At 35.8% G+C, this 25,385-nt stretch overlaps 1 protein-coding gene across 4 annotated transcripts in view; it reads left to right on the top strand.

Moving 5' to 3' along the window:
* The first annotated feature begins 7,633 nt into the window (after window positions 1-7,633).
* Window positions 7,634-25,385, top strand: part of LOC145295872 (uncharacterized) — a 56,548-nt gene continuing 38,796 nt past the window's right edge. Inside the window, exons 1-2 of one of the 4 annotated variants that reach the window (XM_080141611.1) lie at window positions 7,634-7,770; window positions 15,448-15,538. In XM_080141611.1, the coding sequence (XP_079997737.1) occupies window positions 7,744-7,770; window positions 15,448-15,538 (118 nt within the window). In that variant the 5' untranslated portion in view covers window positions 7,634-7,743. Of the gene's footprint in view, window positions 7,771-15,447; window positions 15,539-25,385 lie in introns of those variants that run through there. The other 3 variants (XM_080141608.1, XM_080141609.1, XM_080141610.1) reach the window with 3 other exon arrangements.

Genomic DNA, 25,385 nt, shown 5'->3' with positions numbered 1-25,385 from the left:
CTACAATTCACTTCACACTCTGATGACATTCTACCACAATGCCATTGTCAGAGGGGACATATGCACAAGAAAAATGCAGTTGGACTCCTCATTCATTCAGAAAGTTCTAAAAAACATTACTGCAGAATGCTGTATCATTGTTGCTTAGCTTTTCTGCTGGTGCTCCGTGTTTGCAAAACAGGATTTCTAAGTGGCTCATGATGCTTACCACATCCTCTCATCTCTAATTAATACCTCCTGAAAGCTGATTGGTCTTCAAAAGAGCGAGTGCCATGTTGGTGCACACAAGGTCCATCTAGGTTGCACTGTAACGGCAAGATCCTCGTTCCTTTTATCGACCAACATGACACTCGCTCTTTTGCGGACCAATCAGTTTTCAGGAGTTATTAATTTGAATACTTAAAGGACTATTATAGCAGTCACTAGAGAGTTTTCTGGACCCAATGAAAAAAGATACCACCTGTCTTCTCTCCTTCCTCCATCATTGACGCCAAATGAAGCTATCATCATCATCAAAGACATATTCTTCAAAGAAGACTTTGGGATGCCGAATTTCGTTACTGTATTACTATTTCTTTTACTTTGATACTGTCTTAACTTTCACCAACCTATACCCAATGGTGAAGGTCACTTAAATAAATGCAATTTTTTCAATTACAAAATAAAGTTTTTATGCATACATGCCAGGTTTTTACATGTTTACCACTTCTTTTCATTGTTATTGTTTCGTCTAGTGGTTGTTATAAAAATAAGCTTCTTTTCATGTGTTATATAATGGGGTGGTTCTGTATGACACAGAAGCGTGTATATATGATGTATATATAAAAGAAGTAAGTATAAACGAGGGGGGCCAAACTGTGTACATGTTATATAGTCGTCTATGTAATGTTTGTTGTGTGCATGTGTATATGTGTACATTTTAAATATTTATTAAATAAATCTCATCTGTCTGTTTAAGTGTATGCATGTATGTATATATGTATGTCTGCATGAAACTTTTCTCAGCAGTATCGGGCTGGGTCGAAACTGGTATGGTCTGAAAGGGTGATGTCTTGGTCGAATAATATGTGAAAATTAGAAAAAAACGGTCAATTATTTCCTGTAGAATTCGACGTTCACAATGAGGGAGAGTAGCAAAACATCATTCCCTCATGACAATTTAGCTAAACAAGCATGTGCAAAAAACATTCTTTTTTTAAATTAATTTAAATAGGAGACAAAACGACGTTATTTCGTTGATGTGATTGTAGAGTAGTAGTTATAGTGACAGTGTTGTCTTAAGGTCGCACATTCGCACCAGCATATCGGACATTTTTTTTCCGAATTTTTAAGTTTTGATATTTAAACAGGGTTATTTATGCCATGTTTTTCGTTCGTTATACTTTATTTTCCCTTTTTTTATTTTCCCTTTTTTTATTTTCCATGACGTTTGCTGTTTTTTTGTTTTGTTTTTCATTTTTAAAAAAAGTTTTTAACATTTAAACAGGATTATTTCATTCGCTTATTCTTTATTTTCCCTTTTATTATTGTTTTGATTTAACCCCCTCTACATACCTCACCACACCCAGGCAATGCCGGGTACCCCCGTTAGTTTATAATAAACAACAACAGTTCAACAAACAAGACAAATAACACCACTGCCTGCTAGCCCAGACAAGGGAAGGACATACTGTTTTGGGTCGGAACTATCGATGTATTATTCCAGATGTGTTTCTGAAAATCTAAGTCATTTTCTACCCTTGACAACTCAGACAACCAAATTGCTTTTCCACATTTACATTTATTTCTGTTGCAACTTTTGGTTCTGCGGTTGTACACCATTCCTTTACATATTAATTCCTTTCCAGCTAATGCTTCCATAGCTGAATGATTCACAACCAGCTGAGAACTTGCCTGTCCTGTCTCTCGTTTCAACTCCTGATTCCTCTAACTCTGCCTGTATATATTCAAACTAATCCTTTGTGCTTACATCATTCGACTACACAAAAACACTCCCTCTTATGAAGGACCCCTTGATCGTCAGAAACTTGGCTTGTGTTGTCTCTGTATTCCTGGAGGCCGTCACATGAAATCTGGTATGTTGAAATCGAATAACAAAACTCATGCAGGCAAGAAGGACAACAAACGCTTGAAGTCTATTCTACTTCACAAATATATTACAGATCTTTTTACAGATATATGGTTCAGTCCTTAGTAAGTTTTAAAAAGTCTCAAATCTCTCTTCTCTTCACAGACAGCGTTAGACGGGCTTGGAGGAGGGGTCACGTCTTCAGGGAACAATGTGGCTACTTCGAGTTCCATGCACAAACTCTCGCTGGAAACTGCCTCGAAAACTGACTAATTTTGTGCGACACTAGTATTAATAGGAGAGTGAGTGGTGGGGGGATGGAAGTTTCCCCAGCCAATCAAATTACGCCACAAAATTGGGGAAAACCTCAAATTTTGCGGGTGTGCAATTCGGCCATATCACTAATTTTGCAATCTGAGATTCAAGTCAATATTAAATTCTCATGACCCCTAAGGTCACTGGCTGTCAATCCAAACATCTGGCTCGGAGTTCGTCGAGGCCAGACAATATCAATTGTTATTGTTCCCAGATTTCTGTCATCAATTTTGAATACAAAATATATCTCTCTGACTTCCAAACAATAGGCAAATATATCTATTTTGACAATGAAATAAAATACATATTTATATCCTCTATTGTGAATCTTCGGAATATCCACTGTTACCTGGGAGCTATTAAAACTATCTTAGCATACCTGGCTCCCCAATGAGGGGCAATTCGCTCTCTCAGGTCGCTCACATTACAACAGGTGACTTATCAGTCACGTTTTCTTTAACCCAATTTTATTGTTTTTATATCTATGCTTAAAAACCTATTTTGTTTATGTCCACTACATATTTGTTTTATTTATCTGTTTGTATTTTTTATTTTTAATCAGTTTATTATTTTTTTTATTTGATTTTATTTATCTAAGATTCCTTCTTTCCATTATTTATAGAATCTAGACAAGTTAACTTCCTTAAACGTCATTTAACCATATTTTCCTTGAATTGCATTTTACTCCTTAAAACAAATCTAATTCAATCTACACAATAATAATAATCTTCTGGCTCAGATGATTTGGCAATACCCCGGGAGAGTTAATATGTAACACATAGGAGACATTCACTGAGGGTTTTCATAAATGGCTTTATTTGGAAAGAATAGACTCTGGTTGGTTGATTTAACTAGCATATCAACCTTCTTTGAGTCATTTAAAACTGTAGAAAAGTATTTTAAAAAAATAATTTTTGATTGTTTTAGAGTTGATTGAACTTTTGGGAGAGACTAATGTTATCTTAATAATTATTTACTTCATAATTTTACGTTCCAACTTACTGAAAAGAGTGACACAGACAGACAGATAGACAGACAGACATCAAAGTAACATTCGACTTAGATTAATAAAGATTTCTACATTATTGGCCGTGTCTCATTCACATGACTTCCATGGAGAGACTTATATGCAAACCTTAGTTTTCTCTCCACTTGAAAACGTGATATCATTCGTCATCATCTCTCTTGTGTCTATGGCCTTTGACCTCTGCTCTCTGCCTCAGCTTTATGTCATCTGTCTCAGGGAACGATTTTGTTTTGCAGATTAAGTTTATCATGACATGTACTAAATGTGACTCTCATCAAAATTCACACTTGCTAATTTAATCATGATTAACGTAGAGTCCCCAATATGTAAAATTAATACCTTTTGTTGTTTATAAAACGTTTATTTTTTTCTTTCATTTAATGCCTATGCTGTTGTCACAAAAATATAAGAGATTGTCTTATTATTCATGTTTAGATACGTTCCTGATTTGTAAAAATGACATTGCAATGTTTCTGTATTTTTTAGATAAGGGTTGATTGTTTGTATTATTTGGATACTTTGGACTACTGTTTTCATCTTGTGTGTTATTTTCACAATGTTTCAATCGATGTAACCTTTGACCTCCTTCCAGTGTATCTTGTCAAACTCAGGAATTTTTTTGTCAGACTCAGGAATCTTTCTGTCAAACTCGGGAATCTTTCTGTCGAACTTGGTAATCTTTTTTTTGAACTCATGTATTTTTTTGTCGAACTCTGGAATTTTTCTGTCAAACTCAGGAATCTTTTGGTCAAACTCGGGAATCTTTCTGTCAAATTCAGGAATGTTTTTGTTAGACTCGGGAATCTTTTTGTCGAACTTGGGAATCTTTCTGTCGAACTCAGGAATCTTTCTGTTAGACTCAGGAATCTTTTTGTCAGACTCCGGAATCTTTTTGTCAAACTCGGGAATGTTTTTTTCAAACTCGGGAATCTGCACGAAATTTCAGATGGAACTCTTTACTTAATCCACTGAGGCAGCATGCTCTCATTCTGTCACCTTTAATTAGGTAGAAGTCCTAAATAATTAGCAATTGTATTTTTGAGTGTTGCTCACACTGAGGATTGAACCTTCAACCTCAAGAAGTGTAACTTTTACACGTGAATTTTACCAAGTATTCTATTCACTCACCATGGCATATTATATTTTCTAAAATAAAATATTTTAGATGTTTATTTTATATTATGAATACTCTATTGAATCAAGATTCGATCTATAGAATAAGAGATAACGAAATGGAGTTTCATTCCATATTCAAAAGCAACATCATCTTCGTTAGTAGCGTGTACAAGAGAGAAACGTGTTAGTAGGTGAAAGTGTTTTTGTGTAAAGATAGATTTAATATATTGCCGGCTTGTTGAGGAGAGAATAATTCAGTCCACGTGTGCCTAATTTTGAAAAATAAATTTTTTAAATAAAAACTATTTTATGTAAACTTTTAAAATATATTTTTATTATATAAAACCATTTTGAAAAAAATATTTCAAAGTAAAGGCTAAAAAATACATTTTTATTACAACATATTTTCAAAAAGACCTTTCAAAGTAAAGACTATTTTTATTTAGACTTTTACAGTATATTATATAAAACTAATCTGAAAAAATAAACATTTCAAAGTAAAGACTAAAAAAATATATTTTGATTCGATATGGAAGAGTACGAGGGGCGTGCAATAAGTAATGTCCCTGACCCACTTCCAGTTGTTTGATCTAGCTGAAATTTTGCATGTGCAATGATTTATATCTCTACGCGTTATGTGGCAAATTACAGCTCTGAACTAATTGTGGTTTCTTTTTTACAGGTGTTTGAACTGAGTCAGGTGTGAAATGGAGCCTGTTGAATGTCGAGCAGTGATCAGGTTTTGTATTTGAAAGGACGCACACCACAGGAGACTTTTGATGAAATGAAAGGAACTTATGGTGATAATGCCCCATCATATGACCTTGTAAAACGCTGGCATAGTGAATTCAAACATGGCCGGAAGTCTGTGGAAACAGCTCCCAGACATGGTCCCCCCCCCTTCTGCCATTGATGAGGCATCTGTCGGGCAAGTTGAGGCTGCCATTTTAGAAGATCGGTGCATTACTAATCGCCAAATAGCTGAAGATGTCAAGATTAGTACAGGGTCTGTGGAAACTATCATTCATGACCATTTGCATATGCATAAGGTATCTGCCAGATGGATTCCCAGGTTGCTCACACCATTCCAGAAGTGAGAACGCGCCGAGTGTTCGAGGATGAATTTGGAGTTTGGAGATGTGCCAAGAAGATGAGTCAAAGTTTTTCAAAAGACTGATTACACAGGATGAAACCTGGGTCCATCACTATGATCCAGAGACCAAAGCCCAGTCAATGCAGTGGAAGCACTTGGACTCACCACCCCCAAAGAAGGCTGGCAAAGTCTGGACCAGGACGGATTAGTGATGACAGATTTCCTGGCAAAGGTTACCACAATTACAGGAACCTATTATGCTTCACTTTTGAGAAAATTAAGGGAAGCTATCAAAATCAAGAGGCGCGGCAAGATCAGCAAAGGTACCCTCCTCCTGAAGGACAACGCTCCGGTCCACAACTCGCATGTCACCAGATCAGAAGCACGTGCGTGTGGTTATGAAATCCTTCCCCATCCTCCCTACTCTCCTGACCTTGCACCCTCTGACTTTCACCTCTTCCCAGCTATGAAGTTGTTTTTGAAAGGAAAGCGTTTCCCAGATGATGCAGCCTTGATTTCTGAAGTCACGTCGTGGTTGGAGGACCAACCTGGGGTGTTCTACAAAAACGGTCTCCAGAGCTGTATCAAACGATGGGAGAAATGCATAACTCTGGGTGGTTCCTATGTAGAGAAAGACGTGTGCCAAGTTTCGTTGCTCTACTGCTATGGGAAGTGGGTCAGGGACATTACTTATTGCACGCCTCTGGTATAAGAAGGTTATAACAATGCAAGGAACCAGCTTTTATGCTAACTGTGTCTGCGTTTATACATTTACACTCCTACTGTGTCACATGACATTTCGATCGTACATTATATGGATCATGTTCATATCCTGTTTAAAATTAAATATCATGTTGCTTAGGTTTTCAATTGCACCAGCACCAATCAGATGTCAGTTCGTCGGTTCTAAAGCATTCCTCAGTGTATTTATGACATAGCAAGAATTCTTAATGTTTTCTATTGATCACAAAATATTCATATAAATGAACAGTCAAGTTTTAAATATGATTTTCCTTGACCCCTGAAACTCACGGCTCTTAATTAATCGATTCAAGCTTCTTCAATGTCTCAGCTATTGAATCCCCTTTGTTTTTTTACAAGAACTCTAAAAATATTGACAAATATTCTAAGTTTTTTTTCTATTACTGTAAACTTCCATTTTAAACCTATATAAATTATCTCTTTAGTGAATATATGCCTTCTAAACTCATTACTTTGTTTTTTGTTTTTTTACCAAATGACACTGTCTCTCGTTTTTCTCACATTTGATTATAAAACCTGCAAACCTTTTTCACTGAAAATATTTCTCTGAACCAGGCTCATCATAAAAATACTTCACCCATTAGAAACACCCTAAAGTAAAACCCCAAAACTGGTGACCGTTGCCTCATTCATGTGACATTACAAGTCACAGATTTTCCACATTCGAAGGGAATCATGATAATTTCTATTTATTTCCTCGCAAACCCCCTGCCTAAACCAACAGGATTTAAATTGTAAGGCAGCCGGCAGCATTCTACGCTCGGCAAATAATTTCCTATTTACTTCTTCTTATGACGCTTGGATGTGACACAAGATCAGTTTAATGTGGGAAATTTAGTTCTCCAAAAGATACACTTTGGATAGGGACACAATTTTTAAAACATGCCCCAGAGAGAGCAGATATAACACTTTGGTCCTGCTCCAAATGTCAAGTATAATATTGGCCTTTCGTTTCCACAAAAAGATTATATGTGACACAAGATCAGTCTTTTAACATGAGAAATCCAGCTCCCCAAGGAGCGACAGGCACTCAAAAGATATAAAGAAATAGCCTGGATTAGACCTGTCGAAATTCCTCCACAATAAACCGATCCACCTTGAAGGAGGAGGTAATGTCTGAAAGGATGACGTCCTGAGATTGAGCAAAACTGTATTGCAATCTGATTTTATCTCAAAGGTTTGCCAAAATAGTCCTTAAAATAATAAAAAAATAAATTGTCATTAATATTGTAGGCCATTATTTATCATGACGTCATAAAGTCATCATGACGTCATCATCATCCCACTATCATAAAGACATTCATTTTTCGGTTTCGGCGTAGAGAAGTCGTGGTTAAAGGTCTGTTTACTCTGTTGGCAAATATGGAGCGCTATATGGAGAACATTATGGTAAGGCTTTTGATAAGTGAAAGGTTTTTGCGTAGGTTTATGCACGAATCATGCATGAATTATGCATTAGTCGATTTCCGAAATATTCAGACGTTTCCGAAGTTCATAAGCATTGATATATTTATACATTAGTGTTTTCCAACCTTTTTGCCTTTGTGTATTTCGTAAAATAAATAACATGTCTAATGTACCCCTGTGCAAACAAAATTACATACTATATCTTTCACATTTTATTTTCATTGTAGTTCATGTGATAAATATCATAGTTATTTCTTTTTACTGAAAAGTGTCACCATTTATCAAGGCGATATGCCACTCATGGATAAGGGTTAATGATTCATGAGGATTCCTTTTTGAACAGAATATATGAGCGAAAATTCATCTCGTATTTGCCAAATTTTTCAATAACTCGAAATAAAATTTGTTTGTTTATGATACTTCATCGATGAGTTTTCATTCACACACACACAAAAATAATAATTGTAAAAAACAATGAACGTAATCAATGAAGACTAAAGTTTAACTTTTGAATTGTGAAGAAAACTATGTAAAATACTAGATGTACCTATGACCCGTTGGGTCACAATCACTAATACTATTCTATTTTTATTTCTTTCGAAAATCTATAAACTGTGACATATTTAAGACATCAGCCATAAATAACTTCTTCTTCTTCTTCTTCTTCTTCTTCTTCTTCTCCTCCTCCTCCCTGATGATGGATATTTTACTATACGAAAGTAATAAGAAAATAAAGTCAAATTTAAAAAAACATAATAACTTTTAATAAAATATTTACATCTTAAACGTAGATTAAAAGCCATTTTGTTTGTTTAGTCAAAATTATTATTATTATTATTATTATTATTATTATTATTATTATAATAATAATAATAATAATAATAATAATAATAATAATAAAAAATCATGTACTTATGCATTGTATGACCCGTGATTTCCATGAATTTACGAATCTAAGCAGCAATTTTTTCATAAATTGGAAGAAATAAGTATTTAATTTTAATCACGCAGATTAGGGTTAGGATTAGAGGGGGGGGGGGATAAATGTTTATTTTTTTCCGTAGCGCTTTAAAAATTAAGAAATGTTTGTCTGGCCTTTTACAGTTATTTCTGTCAGTTGCCGAGCAAGTCCAAGCCAACTTTGTAGAAATCGCAGGTCGTATAATGCATAAGTACTGTTTACTACTACTACTACTACTACTACTATTATTATTATTATTATTATTATTATTATTATTATTATTATAATAATAATAATAATACATAAATGAAAAGTTATCATTTTACCATCTAATTTACATACGTGTTTGCGGTATGTAGATAGATACATGTAAGAAATGTGACGCATGTGAAACTATGCTGAAAAAGAGAGATACTTCTTACCTAAATGCTCCCAGAGACATTAAGAAATATTAAAAATCATCAGATTAGTATAGAATTTACATAGCTAAGTAAAGAGATGGGGGGACCTTTTCAGTTAATTATAAATTATGGCTAATTAAAATAATTAAAACATAATTTCTTTTTAAACGTAACTGAATCTCAAAACCAAAGAATATTTTAACCTGTATTTTGTGTTAATATAAATATATATGAAAAAGATTCAGCGAAACAAATGTTTAAGTACCTATAATAATTTGTTATAAATTAACTCCCTTTATTAAACCCATTTCTGTGCTATCATTCTAGATATAGAAACGAGGCATCATTCTCTTTCTCTCTATGGATGACAATTAGTTCTGATGTGTAAAAAGGATTCTTCTGGTTATCTGTGTTAATATGAGCAATCAGAAATTGAAAAAAATCACAAATTTTTTAGATATCGGGATTGGTATTGGCATCGAAAGATTTTATCCTAATTTCCGGTTACAAAAACGATTCTTTTAATACAATTTGTTGTTTAAAATTTAATTTTCCATTGCTGGTACTAATTATAAAATAGTAAGCATTTATTGGATTAGAATTTGTATGTTTAATAAGCCAATACAGTGCAATTTTTTAAAATAAATATTTATTCATTAAAAATCACCTTTGTTTCGACAATACGACGTCATTTGCAGGCATAAAAATGTTGTTTTTTCCCCCCTTTTTCTTTTGCCTTTCTCACAGTTTGGTGCAAATAGAAAAGAAAAGTACATATGATGTTCAACAGTGATTGTTTTTAGTGACACCATTCTATGAGGAATGAAAAATAAAAAAGAAACAACTTATGGGAAATGTGGCTCGGCAGGATAACCAATTCGTAGTCGGAATCCATCGATATTAGAGATCATGGTTGCAGGTGCAGGGATATCTATAAGTCGAAAGTGGTAGAGTGTCACTGAGACTGTTAAAGATAAACCTAGGGAGACCTCCGACTTACAGAAGAGTACCACCGAGTCACATCTGCATCCACATAAATTTAAGAGGCATGAACAACTTTGGAAAAATAATGACACTTGAATAAGAACTCTAGATCTCTGCACTGGAATAAAGCAATAACACTTATTAATATGTTTAAGAAACAGTAATTCTAATCATTCCAACGTAAAGGGTTTTTGCAACAAGTGTTCCTTAGACAGTCTTTGCTAATGTGTGCCTCGAAGACAAGGCAAAAGTTAATGTTTATAGATTTTCATGTTGAGAGGGAACTGTTGCGGCTTGGGTATCGGTGTTAGCCCGCAAACTCAAGGAAAAATAAATAAAATGAGTTGAGCAACCAAAATAAAGATGATCAAGGCGGAGATATAAATTTTATATAAAATTTATTTCCTCAAAATTGAAAATAAAGTTTCCCCTTAATTGAGAGTCTATTCCTGCGACCGAAGTAATAAATGTTCTTTAGGAAATGAATTAGGAAAAGTAAAAACATGAAATTTAACAAGAAAGTCATCCTGGCTGGTGAAGTAATGTTCTTTTAAATGAAATTCAAACAATCAGAATTCAATTGCTTACTTCAGAAAAAACATCAGATAAAGGTAAAATCCTTTTCCATGTGGAGAATTAAATGACGGATGCACACGAGTTTAACGTCACCAGGAATGGAGTCCATGTCGTTTCTTTACAGCATGCGGGACTGGGCTCGACTACCAATTTTTGGCGCATGGTGAGTTTATAAGGGCCTCCACCGGCTGCTTGAGACAGTTAAAAAATTATTTACAAAAATGCGTCTTTTCCAAGCACTGATTGGACAAAAAGTCAACACCTCTGTCGCGTGGTGTGTTTCAACACCGTTTGCGACAATTCCCAAGTTTTGCTATTTATGGTGGAATATTTACATGAGTGTAGAAAACAACTGTGTACGCAACTGAAATGCCCTTTATATGACCGCCCGCGCAACTGGGTTTTCTCGGTAGCCGTGGTTTTATGCATTTTCGGGGAGTCAAGGTGTCGACAATTGGTTGGCGAGCAGACATGCGTTGCGCACTGCCATTTTTTTAGTTGTGTAGCCTTCGCCGTTGTTTGCTAGGGTGATGGCAAGGCTATGATAGAACACGCATGGTTATTTTCTGGAGAGAAAATAAAATCATTACTTGTTTAAGTGACATACGTGCATGTGTGTGCAGTATGCATGCAAACAGCAGTTTAGAAATACCTTGTTGAAAAGAATTAATTCTTGTTTGATATGGTACTTTCCATGCAGAGAATTTAGGTGTATGATGTGCACGAAGTCATGTTGGTGATTTTACATCCAACAAGACAGAGTCAGTAGCGATGTTGTTTACTCCTAAAACTACATCCTGGACTGATTTGATTTTGATGCATATAAATTGAACATAAAATGATCACCCATTTCCGAGCCAGAGTCTAATCAAATAGTGCCTAAAGGGCATATAACTAAAAAAATTTTTTTATTAAAGGAGATAAATATTACATATTTTACTAGCAAGGAGACCTGTTGTTGCCCATAATTGAATGAGAATCAATGATTATCCAATCGATATTGGTGAAATCGCTCATTTATCATTCAAATTTTTTTATTTATTTTTTTTATTACATTTTCACCCCAAACAAGGCACATTGCCACTTTGGTGTAGGGGGCTACAATCAGGGAAAACAACTACTGGAGTACTATGTAGGGATTTGGGCAGCAAGATGTCTGTTCACATTGCACTTGAACGTCTGCATATCAGTAGAGTTGCGGAAGCAGGGACCTGGAATGGAATTCCAAAGTCTAGCGGTTCTGGGGAAGAAACTGCTGGAGTAGAAAGAGCTTTTACATCTAGGGATCTCTACTGTGTGGGGGTGGGATTTAGCAGGCTGTCGGGTTTGTCAAGGGTGTTCATGTCGTGGGGGCACAAGTGCTTGCAGTTCGTCAGAGCATTCACCATTAAAATACTTGTAGAACAGGCAGAGGGATGCAACGTTTCGTCGATGAGACAGAGGCTGAAGCTTAGATGCCGGTCAGGGCCTATCAGATTTGCGACTCTCTTTTGAACCTTGTCAAGGAGCGAGAGACTAGTAGCAGATGCACCAGCCCAAATATGACAGCAATACTCCATACATGGGCGAATGGTGGCCTTATAGAGGTACAAGATACTTTCGGGTGTTAGTAGTTTTCTAGCACGGTAGAGAGAGCCCACCTTCCTTGCAGCGGCTCTGGCAATGCCTCCAATGTAATTGTTCCAACTCATGTTTCCTATGAACGTTAGACCAAGGAGTTTGAAAGATGTACTCTTCGTTGGCCATTGCTATTGGTGGTAGAGAAGGTTTCTTGTAATTATGGAATGAAACTAGTATAGTCTTTGAGGCATTGAACGTGACCATCCATTTTTGTCCCCATTCCACTACAGATTGGAGGTCATCCTCTAGTGTTTCTGCCATTTCTTTAGATATGTGTTCATTTGATTTCCTGTTGTGCCTGTTATAGAGTGATTGATTGCCGGCTCTAGTCAGGGACCCACTGCAGTGCACAAGCAGGTAGCTTAAAATGCCTCCTCACAGTGACTTAATCCACAGTACATTGTAGTCTACGTTGCACTGTAGAGATCTTACTGTTAATTTTATAAAATCATTTATATATAATGGCTTAAATTAAAGTTTAAAATGCAAAAGTCAAGTATCATGGTTCAATTGTGCTCTAAACAGAAACATTTATTTCGAACACGCTCTTGCCTCGCCTTATATTAGTGTTAATATTATTGCAGGGATCACCAGTTGTTTATTTTGAAAATAATTTGGGGGGGGTATTTAAAACAAAAACAGTATTTTATGTCATGGCTCTTCAACAGTGTTAATCAAACACCACGAAACGTTTGGAATATCGGATTTAGTTTTTTGCTCCAAATTAATTTTTTTTACTAAGGTTATAGGTATTTAAGAATGATAACTAATGAATTTAACGAGGTTATTAAGAGTGCTCAATAAAAGAAGAGCAAGATACATTTTTATTGATATAAACAAATTTACATGGTCGCGATAGTGGATATGCTAATGTTTTATACAAATGGGCAGTTAAAACCAGAAGTCTTCATCAGGCTACTTAATAAATTGTTGCTTTCCACGGAAGAAACCAGTCTTCAAAATATAGCACACACACACACACACACACACACACACACCCACACACACACACACACACACATATATATAAACATATATATATATAAACATATATATATACATATATAATATATACACACACACATATATATATATATATATATATATATATATATATATATATATATTGTAAGAAATTCTGCTGAAATAAGCAAGCTTTTTATTGGACGGTTTCTCCGCCCACGGATTTATTTTAACCAATCAAATTGCATGTTATAACTAACTGCTGAGAATGTTCTTGGCGCCAAATTCCTTTTTTCAGATCAGAATCCAGGAAGACATAGAGTGGGACACACGTGGATTACTCACTCGAATTGGGGCAATAAAATTACTTGTTGCATCGAGACGTTTTAAATGCCCAAATGTGGAGCGGAACCTTATTATTGCAATTACCAATGCCCTTAAGTAGGGTGAATTTTTATTTGCACGTTTGTGCTTCAATTTTGATGTCTGTCAAGACGAATTTAAGCTCTACTGTTTGACCTGCCATTGGCCGCCATCGAGCAGTTTCTACATGGACTCCTAGTGTATGGCAGCTAGCAGCCTGACTTGGAAGTCAAATCAACATCTCCAACCTGTGCATTTCTTCGTCAGTGGGAATCCTATCCAGCCCTTATCAAAGACGAACTATTATTCCCTTCGGGAATGTTACCAGCCCAAAATGGCAGATAGCTGAAGATGACGCATCTTTTGTAACCATAGATCTTTTTTACTTTAATAAAATTTACGTTGAAGTTTTAAGGTGAGCTTGTAATTTCTGTTTGGCTTTCTTTCATTCTGCCAAGGGTAAAAACCTTGTGAGTGAAATCTAGCTGTTCTGGGGAAGAAACTACTGGAGTAGAAGACTCTCTTGCATCTAGGGATCTCTACTGTAAAGGGGTGGGATTTAGCTGCTTGTCGGGTTTGTCGGGGGTATTTACATCGTGGGGGCACAAGTGCTTGCAGTTCGTCAGAGCATTCTCCGTTAAAGTACTTGTAGAACAGGCAGAGGGATGCTACTTCGATGGGACAGAGGCTGAAGTTTAGCTGACAGTTCAAACCTATCAGATTGACGACTCTCTTTTGAACCTTGTCTAGGAGCGAGAGACTAGTGGCAGATGCACCAGCCCAAATATGACAACAAAACTCCATACAAGGGCGAATGGTGACCTTATAGAGGTATAGGACACTTTCAGGCGTTAGTAGCTTTCTAGCACGGTAGAGAGAGCCCCCCTTCCTTGCAGCGGCCCTGGCGATGCCTTCAATGTAATTTCTAGCACTGTAGAGAGAACCCACCTTCTTCGAAGTGGCCCTGGCAATGTTCTCAATGTAATTGTTCCAACTCATGTTTCCTGTGAACGTTAGGCCAAGGAGTTTAAAAGATGTACTTTCAGATAAAGAGTCATTGGCCATTGCTATTGGCGGTAGGGAAGGGTTCTTGTAATTATTGAAGGAAACAAGTTTAGTCTTGGCAGCATTGAAGGTGACCATCCATTTTTCTCCCCATTCCACTACGGATCGGAGGTCATCCTCTAGTGTTTCTGCCATTTCTTTAGATATATGTTCATTTGTTTTCCTGTTGTGTCTGATATAGAGCGTGGTGTCGTCAGCATATATACCAATCTCACAGACAATTTTGTCAGCGAGGTCATTTATGAATATTAAGAATAGCAGAGGTTCGCCTTGGAGATCTGGTGTTTTTCTTAGAAAATCGCCCATTTTTTATTTGGACGTATTATTTATTTATTTATCTATTTTTAAAAACAGTAATCTCCGAAACACGCGTGTCCGTATCCTCCAATGGCCTACAGGCCTTGATAAGTGGTGGCTCTATTGTAAAATAATATGTGTACAATATCTTTCACACAAATATTGCTATTATTAACCATGTGCCATTGTTTCATCATGTCGTTATTCAAAGAATTGTTTCCTTTTTCAGCTTCTTTCAATTCACTGATTCTAATGTATTTTTCATATTTACAAGTGGAACATATCCGTTTGTCTCAGACGACCATCATGCATTCCACAATAATATAATTATAAATAAGCACCTTATTTTGTTTATGAAAAAGTCATACTGTAATCGATAAAAAAAAAATTATCCTGACAACCGCAACCGTTTTTTATTTTCTTCAACAGATGGGGGTCACCCAAAACAAGTACCCGCGACCTTCTCAGCGTGCAATGACCCATCCATCAGAAAATTTCGGATTTGAAAATGTTCGATACTGTGAGTAATAGTAATATACAAAAGTGGGCGTGACTTATACGGACAGAACATTTTTTTAACTGATTTAGTATGCGATCTGATATTCAGTTAAAATCATGGTTTTTAATTTCTAAGAAAATGTATTTTTTACGGCTAGAAACAGATAAATTGAGTGAAATTTAAAATTTATGAAATTAATTTTTAAAATCACTTGGAAGTTTGCTCAAACTATTAAAAAAATAATCAATAAATTAAAGTCTTTAGATGCTACATTTATGAAAAAATACTTACTTTTACTAAAAATTGCATAATTATACAAATAAAAAATAGCACTGAGATTAGAATTCAGTCATTTTAGACAAGTTTGGAAGACTATAATTGCAATAATATTTCATTCGATTATTTTTTATTTTATATATAAGATTTTATATATAATATAATGGATTATATATAATATACATAATTTTATATGCAAGATATTTTTGCTCAACACACACCTCCAAACACCCGGGCAACGCCGGCCACCAAGGCTAGTATATAATATACATAATTTTATATGTAAGATATGGTTTTGTAATAGTCGAGTTAATTTTATGCACTTTGTTTTTTCTTTATATCCTCCACTGTTGTTTTTTTTTTTTGTATTCTGGTCATCTGTGTTCTTCAAATTTTCTGTAATCTTTCTTTTGGAAAATTAAATATTTAAACAACATCAGGGGTCTACGTTCTAACCTTCCAGAGGTTGAAACCCAATTACAGGAGACTAAACCACACCTTTTATTTTTAAGTGAAACTGGCATTGGACAGGCTATTTCCCTAGAAGAGTTCGCAGTTAAAGGATACTCTAACTTAACCTCTAAATCTGACCCCCAAGATCGCCATGGGCATGGAATATGTGCCTATATTAAAGATAGCTTTCCATGTGGTAGGGACATCTCCAGGGAAGATCCTAACTTACCCTATATGTGCTTCCGGGTTGCTTTAGCTCACACTACGGCATTTTTATTTACTCTCTATCGCCCCCACAACAGCGGAGTTACTATATTTAAAAGCATATCTGAGAAAATTGACCAAGTCCTATCTGCTTATCCTTCAGCTAACATTCATATATGTGGAGATTTCAATGTTCACAACATCGAATGGTTGACCCACTCAAACAAGACCGATGATGAGGGGAGGTTCTGTCATGATTTCTCCATTGCCTATGACCTCACTCAGATTGTTCAGGAACCCACCCGTGTGCCCGACAATGACGGCCAGTATGCGAGCCTACTAGACCTTTTTCTCACAACTTGCCCTGAACTATGTTCAGTTTCTGTTCTGTCGCCTCTTGGATCTTCCGACCACTCTGTTGTATCAATTAAGATAAAAATGAAATGTAATAAGTCCCCAGACGTACCTCTCCATCGTACAGTATATCGATACACTAAGGCTGACTGGGATTGCTTCCGTACATTTATAACTGATCTACCTCTGCGTTTCATGTTTAAAAAGGATGTGTCCTCTATAGTATTAGACCTGACGGAATGGTTAATTGTAGGTATTGATCGTTTCATACTCTCGAAAAAGTTTCAGCAAAAACCTAACGGCCAGCCATGGTTCTCTCCAGAATGTGCTGCTGCCATTGCGCACAGAAATCACTTTTTCCACTGTTTCCAACGTAATAAATGTATGGAAACTAAAGCCGCTTTCAGGACTGCCAGCAACCATTGTAAGAAAGTAATAAAGAGCGCAAGATGGTTGTATGCTCAATCTGTTAAGTCCAAAGTAGCTGAGCAGCGGCTTGGTTCCCACCAGTTTTGGCAAATAGCAAACAGAATTCTGAACTGAAGTGTGCGCTCCATTCCAACTATCATCAATGGACCTGAGGTAATCTCGTCAGCATCAGACAAAGCCAAACTCTTTGTCAAGAACTTTGCAGCTAATTCTACCTTTTGCGATCAAGGCCGCCAACCCCCAATATTTCCTCCTGTATCTGAAAACACACTATGTGATATACGTATATCTGTACGTGATGTTGCCAAGCTAATCAAAAACCTTGATTCCAGTAAAGCAACTGGCCCTGACGGTATTCCAATTATAGTACTCAAAAAACTTCAACCTGAACTAGCGCCCATACTTACAAAACTATTTAAACGTTGTCTTAAGGAGAATAGTTTCCCATCTCCCTGGAAAATTTCAACTGTATGCCCTGTATTTAAGAATTCAGGTGATCGCTCATCCCCCTCTCAGTACAGGCCAATAAGTCTCCTGTGCGTCATGAGTAAGTTGCTGGAATCTGTGTTAAATACAGAAGTAATCAACCATCTCAACAAAAATAACCTTCTTAGTGACACTCAATATGGTTTCCGTTCTGCTAGATCTACAGCAGATGTGCTTACAGTTATATCTCATAGGATTAGCAAATCCCTCGACGGAGGCAACCTTTCTAGGGCAATTGCTCTTGACATATCTAAGGCCTTTGATAGGGTATGGCATAAAGGTTTACTTCATAAGATCTCTAGCTATGGTATAGCTGGAAATGTCTTCTCAATTATTAAATCATTTTTTTCTGATAGGTTCATAAGAGTAGTAGTTGATGGGCAAAAATCAGAAGCCCACAGTATTAATGCCGGTGTCCCTCAGGGGTCCATCCTGGGCCCAACTCTTTTCCTGATCTACATTAATGATCTTCCAAATCACATCCTTACATCATTTGTAGACATTTATGCTGACGACACTACCATTTATGGTAGCACATCTAAGACAGTAAACGACCAAGTTCTCTCCAATTCTCTCTCCTCTGATCTTGAGCATGTAGTACAATGGGGAAAGGAGTGGCTGGTTACTTTTAATGCATCTAAAACCAAGCTTCTCTCTTTACATCATCAACATTCTGATCCACATCTGGCATCAATTGAAATGAATGGCTCTCGTCTTCAGGAGGCCTCAAGTTTTGACAAGCTTCTGGGCTTGACTATTACTCCTGATCTTAAATGGAACACGTACATCAAATCTGTTGCCAAGGCCGCTGGAAAAATGGTGGGATCTTTCTATCGATCCAGTAGATATCTCACTGCTGATGCAATTCTCTATCTATATAAGAGCCAGGTACGTCCAAGGATGGAATACTGTTGCCACATCTGGGCAGGAGCTGCTAGAAAGGACTTGGCCTGCCTTGATAGAGTTCAAAATAGACTTCGTAGCCTCGTAGGAGATGTCCTTTTCTCTTCCTTGCAACCTCTATCTCACAGAAGAGATGTTGCGAGTTTGTCTCTGATGTATCGTTATTTTCATGGAAAGTGTTCGACTGAGCTTCAATCTATGGTCCCCCCCTCGCAAAACTTTTACAAGAAACACTCGTCTAGCTGTAAACACTATCAATAATTCCCCCCACTCTTTATCTATGCCTAAACCTAAACGTAGATTCCATGAACAAAGCTTTTTTATTAGAACTGCACGCCTGTGGAATTGTCTTCCGTTTTCCTGCTTTCCGGCTGACTACAATATGGTTGTCTTCAAGTCTAACGTAAATAAGTTCTTGATGAGCCGTTCCATATAAGTTATCAAATTTAACAAATTTTCATTACTAATGATTATTATATTGTCCAATTTCTACTGTACACTCTTTAACCCATATCCTTGAGTGGCCTATTGGCCTTGATAATGAGTTGATACCTATGAAAAAAAAAAAAAAGAAAAAGTCCAATGTGAACAAGTTCTAATTGAATCGTCCCCCCTAAGTAATCCAAGTTTCAAAATTCCCACTGTTTACTATGCTAAAATCACAATGACTAATGTATACCTATTAACCCTTATCCTCGAGTGGCCTCTGGGCCTTGATAAGTGGTGACACCCTTGTAAAAAAAAAAAAAAAAAAAAAAACTGTACCAATTTTATAATTGGAATTATTCTTAAACATGTCACAACGATAATTAATTTTTTTAATTTTAAACTAAAAGCACATTTTAAGCATGAATAAAATAAATTAAATTTGATGAGTAAACTGGCAATTTTATTATTCATCATAAAAAGAACCAGAGCAATTATTTAGTAATTATTAAATGGAATGCAAATTTCTTAGAAAATGATTACACAAATACAAACTTTCGGTTTATTTTTTCCCAAATGATGTAAATTTATTTCTTGGAAGTGAAATGGATGTGTTTGTTGGATCTCTGAAAATAAGTTTAATGAGTTCGCCTGATATTGTCCCAGTTATAGTAAGAAAAAAAAACTAAGAGTTAATGTTCTATCGATTTTTATATATTATAAAGTTGCGATTTCAAAAATAAAAAATATATCTATATCACTTGGGTTCATCAGCTTGAATCAAAACCGAATCCCAAACTTATATATATATATATATATATATATATATATATATATATATATATATATATATATATATATATATATATATATATATATATATATATATAACTTTAGTTCCTTCAGCTATAATTGAAACCGAAACCAAAACTTATGAAGAATTCTTGATAAAATTATTTATAAAAAAGATAGATTACTAAGGTGCCATCAGTTAAAACCGAAACCAAGACTCATGAAGAATTCTTGATAAAATTATTTTTAAAAATAGCTTATTGGAGTGCCATTAGCTATAATCGAAACCGAAACCAAAACTTATGAGGGATTCTTGGAAAAATTATTTATAAAAAAATAGATGACTTAAGTGCCATCAGCTATAATCGAAACCGAAACCAAAACTTATGAGGGATTCTTGGAAAAATTATTTATAAAAAAATAGATGACTTAAGTGCCATCAGCTATAATCGAAACCGAAACCAAAGCCAAAATTATGAAGAATTCTTAATGGTGTTGGGACGATTAATCAGAATTGGAATCGGAAAACTCAGAACTTTTTGTGGTATCGGAATCGGAAAAATTTGCGCCTATTTTCCAATGCCAAAACCGATTCCTTTAACTATCTTTTTTATTTGATTTTAGTTTAAGAAACATTTTCCGCTGCTTGTAGTAATAATAAAATAATAAATATTTGTTGATTTAAACTTCTGGTAAGACTAAAATCACTTGATCACCCCCTCACAAGTGTGTTTTTACGTTTGAGAAAATATATGCACATTTAAGATGTGTTTTTACAGTAATTGGAATAAAATAACACTTTTATAGTTAAATATTTAGAAATTTATAAAGGATCAAAATCGGTAATTGTATCGGAATTGGAAATTTAGTACAGAATCGGTAATTGTATCGGAATCGGAAAAAATATTGGAATCGTTTCATCACTAATTCTTAGTAAAATTATTTATAAAAATATTAAATGACTTGAGTGCCATCAGCTGTAATCGAAACCGAGATGTAAGCGTGACACAGAAAATAACACACATGCTATTGTATTAATATATAAATGCTCAGCTCAGTTGGCCCCTGTCCTTTCTAAACTCTATGACAAATGCCTAGCTGAATTTTGTTTTCCCTGATAGCTGGAAAATTGTCTCAGTGAAAGAACTGATCCCCAAAATTATTGCCTCATCAGTCTCTTCCAACTCTTCACTAAAATCTCTGAATCCTTAATGAATCTAACAATAGTCTTCCACCTTGTTAATGCTAAATTTCTTTCTGACCATCAGTATGTATTAAGGCAAAGCCTGTTCTACTCTGGATATCCTTGTGGTCATCTCTGATTGCATATGCCACACACTGGACAAGGCAGACGAAGCTAGGGTGATAGCACTAGATATATCTGAAGCCTTCAAAAAAGGGTATTCTCATGAAAATTAATTTGTGTGTTATTTCTGCACAAATTTTTAATATAATTAGATCTTTCCTAAACAAAAGAAAAATCCAGACTACTCATACATCCAAATAACATGACATTAATATAGGTGTTTTGCAGGAGTCGAACCTTGGACCTTTATGATTCCTGATTTTCATAAACAACCTCCCTGATAAAATAACGTACGAGTTTGGTATGTTTTCTGATGACACTATGGTTTACTCTCGGAGCATGAGTAAAACGAGTATGCACATATCCAAGGCAACAGCTGACTCCTTACAAAATGACCTCCAATCTGTTGTTGAATGGAGGCATAAATGGATGGTAACACTTAATGCTACTAAGACAAAGCTGCTTTCCTTTTAACAATTATAAGAAACCTTTTCAACCATCGATTATCATGGTAAATAGCACTCTACCCAAGAGTCTAACATTTAAACTATTCAGTCTAAGATTTATAGGTAAGATGAAGTGGAACAAATATGTAGAAGATGCTGCCTTGGGTGCTGCAAAAACAGTGGGTTCCCTCTACAGTGCTAGAAAAGTTTTCACCCTTACCAGTATCCTATATCTCTAGAAGGCCACTATTCGCTCATGGAGTATTGTTATTACATCTGAGCTGGTTTACCATCAACTACTCCTAAACAGGGTTCAAAAATGTCTGTATCTAATAGGTCCCAAACTATCTACCAAGCTCCCACCCCTGTCCCATCACCACAATCACCATTGCTGCGCTTGTGTTACAAGTATTTCAATGGAATGTGCTTTGACAAATTTTTTCTCTGGTACCCTCTCAGCTTAAATGCACCCGACAAACTCGACAATCAGATAAATTCCATCCATTCACCATGGATACTGGAAGATTTTTTAACTTAATAGCCTTTTCCCTTGAACTTTGTCTTAGTAATGTGCGTGTGTGTATGTGTGTGTGTATATACATACAATGTTGAGCCAGATGGGTGACCATTTGGGAATTCTAGGAGCCGTATGTGCTCTCTGCTTATCTCGGCATTGTTTCCAGTTGTCTTGGACCTCCATTTGCTACTGGTATTTAACAACAGCAACTCAAGAGAGGTGTGGTTGGAGATTGCACAACTCTTGCCACAAAAATTCTACACGTAGGCACAATATATATTGTTACATGCTCCCTAGGAGTCCTATTCCAGGAACTCAGAAATAATCTGCCTGTCGAGAGAGTCATTGACAGGAGCATGCGCCAGCCAACATTTCGTCCTCTCTCGCTGTCAAAAAATTAAATTCTAGGACTCTTAGAGAGCATGTAACAATATATATTGCGCCTGCGTGTGGAATTTTTGTGGCAAGAGTTGCACAATCTCCAAGCACACCTCTCTTGCATTTAAACAGAGTTCACCTAACAATGGTTAACTAAAGAAAGGTAAAGACGACACCTTTCGTTAAAAAAAAAACGTTAACATAATCCTTCTTTTTTTTTTTCGGAACTCGTAATATATAAAAGTCGACGACAATTGCAATTCCACAGTCAAGCAATAAAAAAAAAAATGAAGTAGTGAACAGTCTCTTCCAAGATGGTTGATGTAATGTCGATGTACGAGCACACTAAAGCCGATCCATCTGAAGAATTTCGTAATTTATCTTCTTTCTACATTACCACCTGCTTGTTGATAACGGAATTCCAAAATCATTCGACAGGTGTGGGCATGACGGGATCATAGCAACAACTGAGTGAGTGAGTGATTGGCTAACTGATTAATGTCCAAAATAATGGTTGCTTTTATCCTTAGCGCTAGAGTTGGTCGTTTTTTTAATTTTTTTATCCAATCTGATTGGCCACTGGCGTTTTTTTTTGTTTTTTTTTTACAAGGTGGTCACCACTTATCAAGGCCCGGAAGCCACTCAGGGATAAGATTTATTGTAAGTACAGTACGTTAGTGTGGATATTTAAAGTGTCTACTTAAGGTGGCGGTTCATCAGGAATTTATTTACGTTGGACTTGAAGACATCCAAGTTGTAGTCAGGAGGGAAGCAGAATTAGAATGCTATGATGTTACCTTTACTTGATATATTAAATGTGGGAATGGTACAGAAGAAAAGAGACTTATTATTTTTAGTTATGAAATAAGAATTCAACAAATATATCACAGTTTATGATTTTTTTAAAAGAAATCAGTGATTGTGAAATCTAGTTTATGAATATAAGCAACCTTTCGTTCGGGTATTCATAACGATGCTCTTTTCATGGGTTGCTTTTCACTGATCAGATACTTCATGTTTAGTGTCACATACCGGAATCTTTTATCATAGAAACTAGTCTGGGTTTTCGGCGTTGCCTGGGTGTTTGGAGGTGTATGTTGAGTAAAACAAAAAAAAGTAGTTGTAGGCAGTCAGGCAGGCTCGAACCTGTGATGCAAAGGCAGAAAAGAAAGTGAAAGAAAATCTGACGTCTTACTGCTACTCCATGACACGACTGGAAGTTTGGAATGTTAAAATAAGGCAAAGTCAATCAAACCGATACAATGACTTGCAAAAATGGCTTTCAAAAAATCGACCCCTCTTTGTAGAAAACTGCCCAGTTGAGGTAAAGGAATTAATATTTTTGGCCAATTTTGCGATATTTGTCGTCTGAGACGTCGAGCTTCAAAATGATATCGATCTCATAAAAATCCGTCGTCTCTGTCGAAAGTTTTAGGCAGACATACATACATACATACATACATACATACATTTAAACAGACAGGTGAGATTTATATTATAGAAGATGACGGCATTATATTTTTCATTCTTCTAAAGCAAGAAATTAAATATACATATCTCAAACGTGAATTAAAAATGAAAAAATGTAGACCTAATAACTCAACGTTTCATCCACTCTTTCTCGGGCTTTTTCAAGAGCGAGGAAAAAAAAGCTAAAAGTGGTATATGACCAGATTTAGCTTTTTTTCTTTGCTCTTGAAAAAAGCCTACAAAACAGTAGGCGAAACATTGAATTATTAAATTTTCCTTTTCCCATTTTTAATCTATACCGTCGATTTTCATTTAATTTATTATCATATTTTAAACTTCGCACAGTCACATGATAAAGAGATGTCAGCTTCTCATACTTAATGTTCTTCTCAGCTTATTGAATTCAAATATTTGATATTCCATTATATTGTCTTATAGTAATACATGGGTTGACTTCCCTTCTCCAACACAAGCGCCACCATGTTGAATGTAAATAGAAAAAAAAAAACAATGATGAAGAAACTATAATAATAAAGAGACTGTTGAATTTACATCCATGCATTTATTTTTCACAAACAAGTGTTGTTAAAGACAAACGTCAGAGAGACATAATAAAACATGATTCATAAAAGAAGTAGAAATTACAGACGTGATCAATAAGAAAAAAGTTAAACTTAAAATGTTCCTAAACATAAACGAAACAAGCATGATTTGCTAGGATAAACAAATTATAGAGAATGCATGGGTTTCTTAAAGTAAATTATAACTTACTTTAAAAGCATCAGGAAACTATTTTGATAACGAATTCTGCAACCAGTAGGAATGATGAGCTGCCTGGGCGTCTTGTTTAAACTGCACCAGAAGTGCCCCCCCCCCCTAAAGTCCAACCCTTCCTCATCGTGGTAGGGGCGGTGGCAACGAGGTAGTGTCAGCGCTACCCAGCTAACAGGGCTCTGGTGAAAATTTAGGAGGAGTCAACAACAGGATCCGTCATCCTCTGGTCATTTCTGCGTCTACAGGATATGTCAGCCACAGAATTGGAAATCTATCGAGTGAAGATAGTAATGTTACATTTGCACATATGCAACCATCATTCCTTTGTGTGTTATGGGTTAAACGTTACCTGACTTTGTATGCAAACCCTGATTCTTACTGCTCTGAGTGTTGGAAGTAAAAACTTCCAATCTTGCAGGTATAACGAATAGCTATGATCAACAAGGAGGACTCCATGCCGACAAGATAATCTTGAAGCACACTCTTAATGGACTATGTGCAGAAGTTTGATTTGTTAAGCACCAGCAACAACAAAAAAATCATCAGGAGCGAGATCTGATGGCATGGTATCAGCAGCGTGAAAACCATGTAATAATGTAAAGCTGCAGAAGAACATGTATGACATGCTTGAGCGCACAACCTCTCAAAATTTTT

This window comes from Euprymna scolopes, chromosome 16, assembly GCF_053919585.1.
Source record: "Euprymna scolopes isolate OS-2025 chromosome 16, ASM5391958v1, whole genome shotgun sequence".
NCBI classification, from domain to species: Eukaryota; Metazoa; Mollusca; class Cephalopoda; order Sepiida; family Sepiolidae; genus Euprymna; species Euprymna scolopes.
Note: the sequence above shows the minus strand (reverse complement) of the source record. Positions and strands in the feature narration are given on the sequence as shown.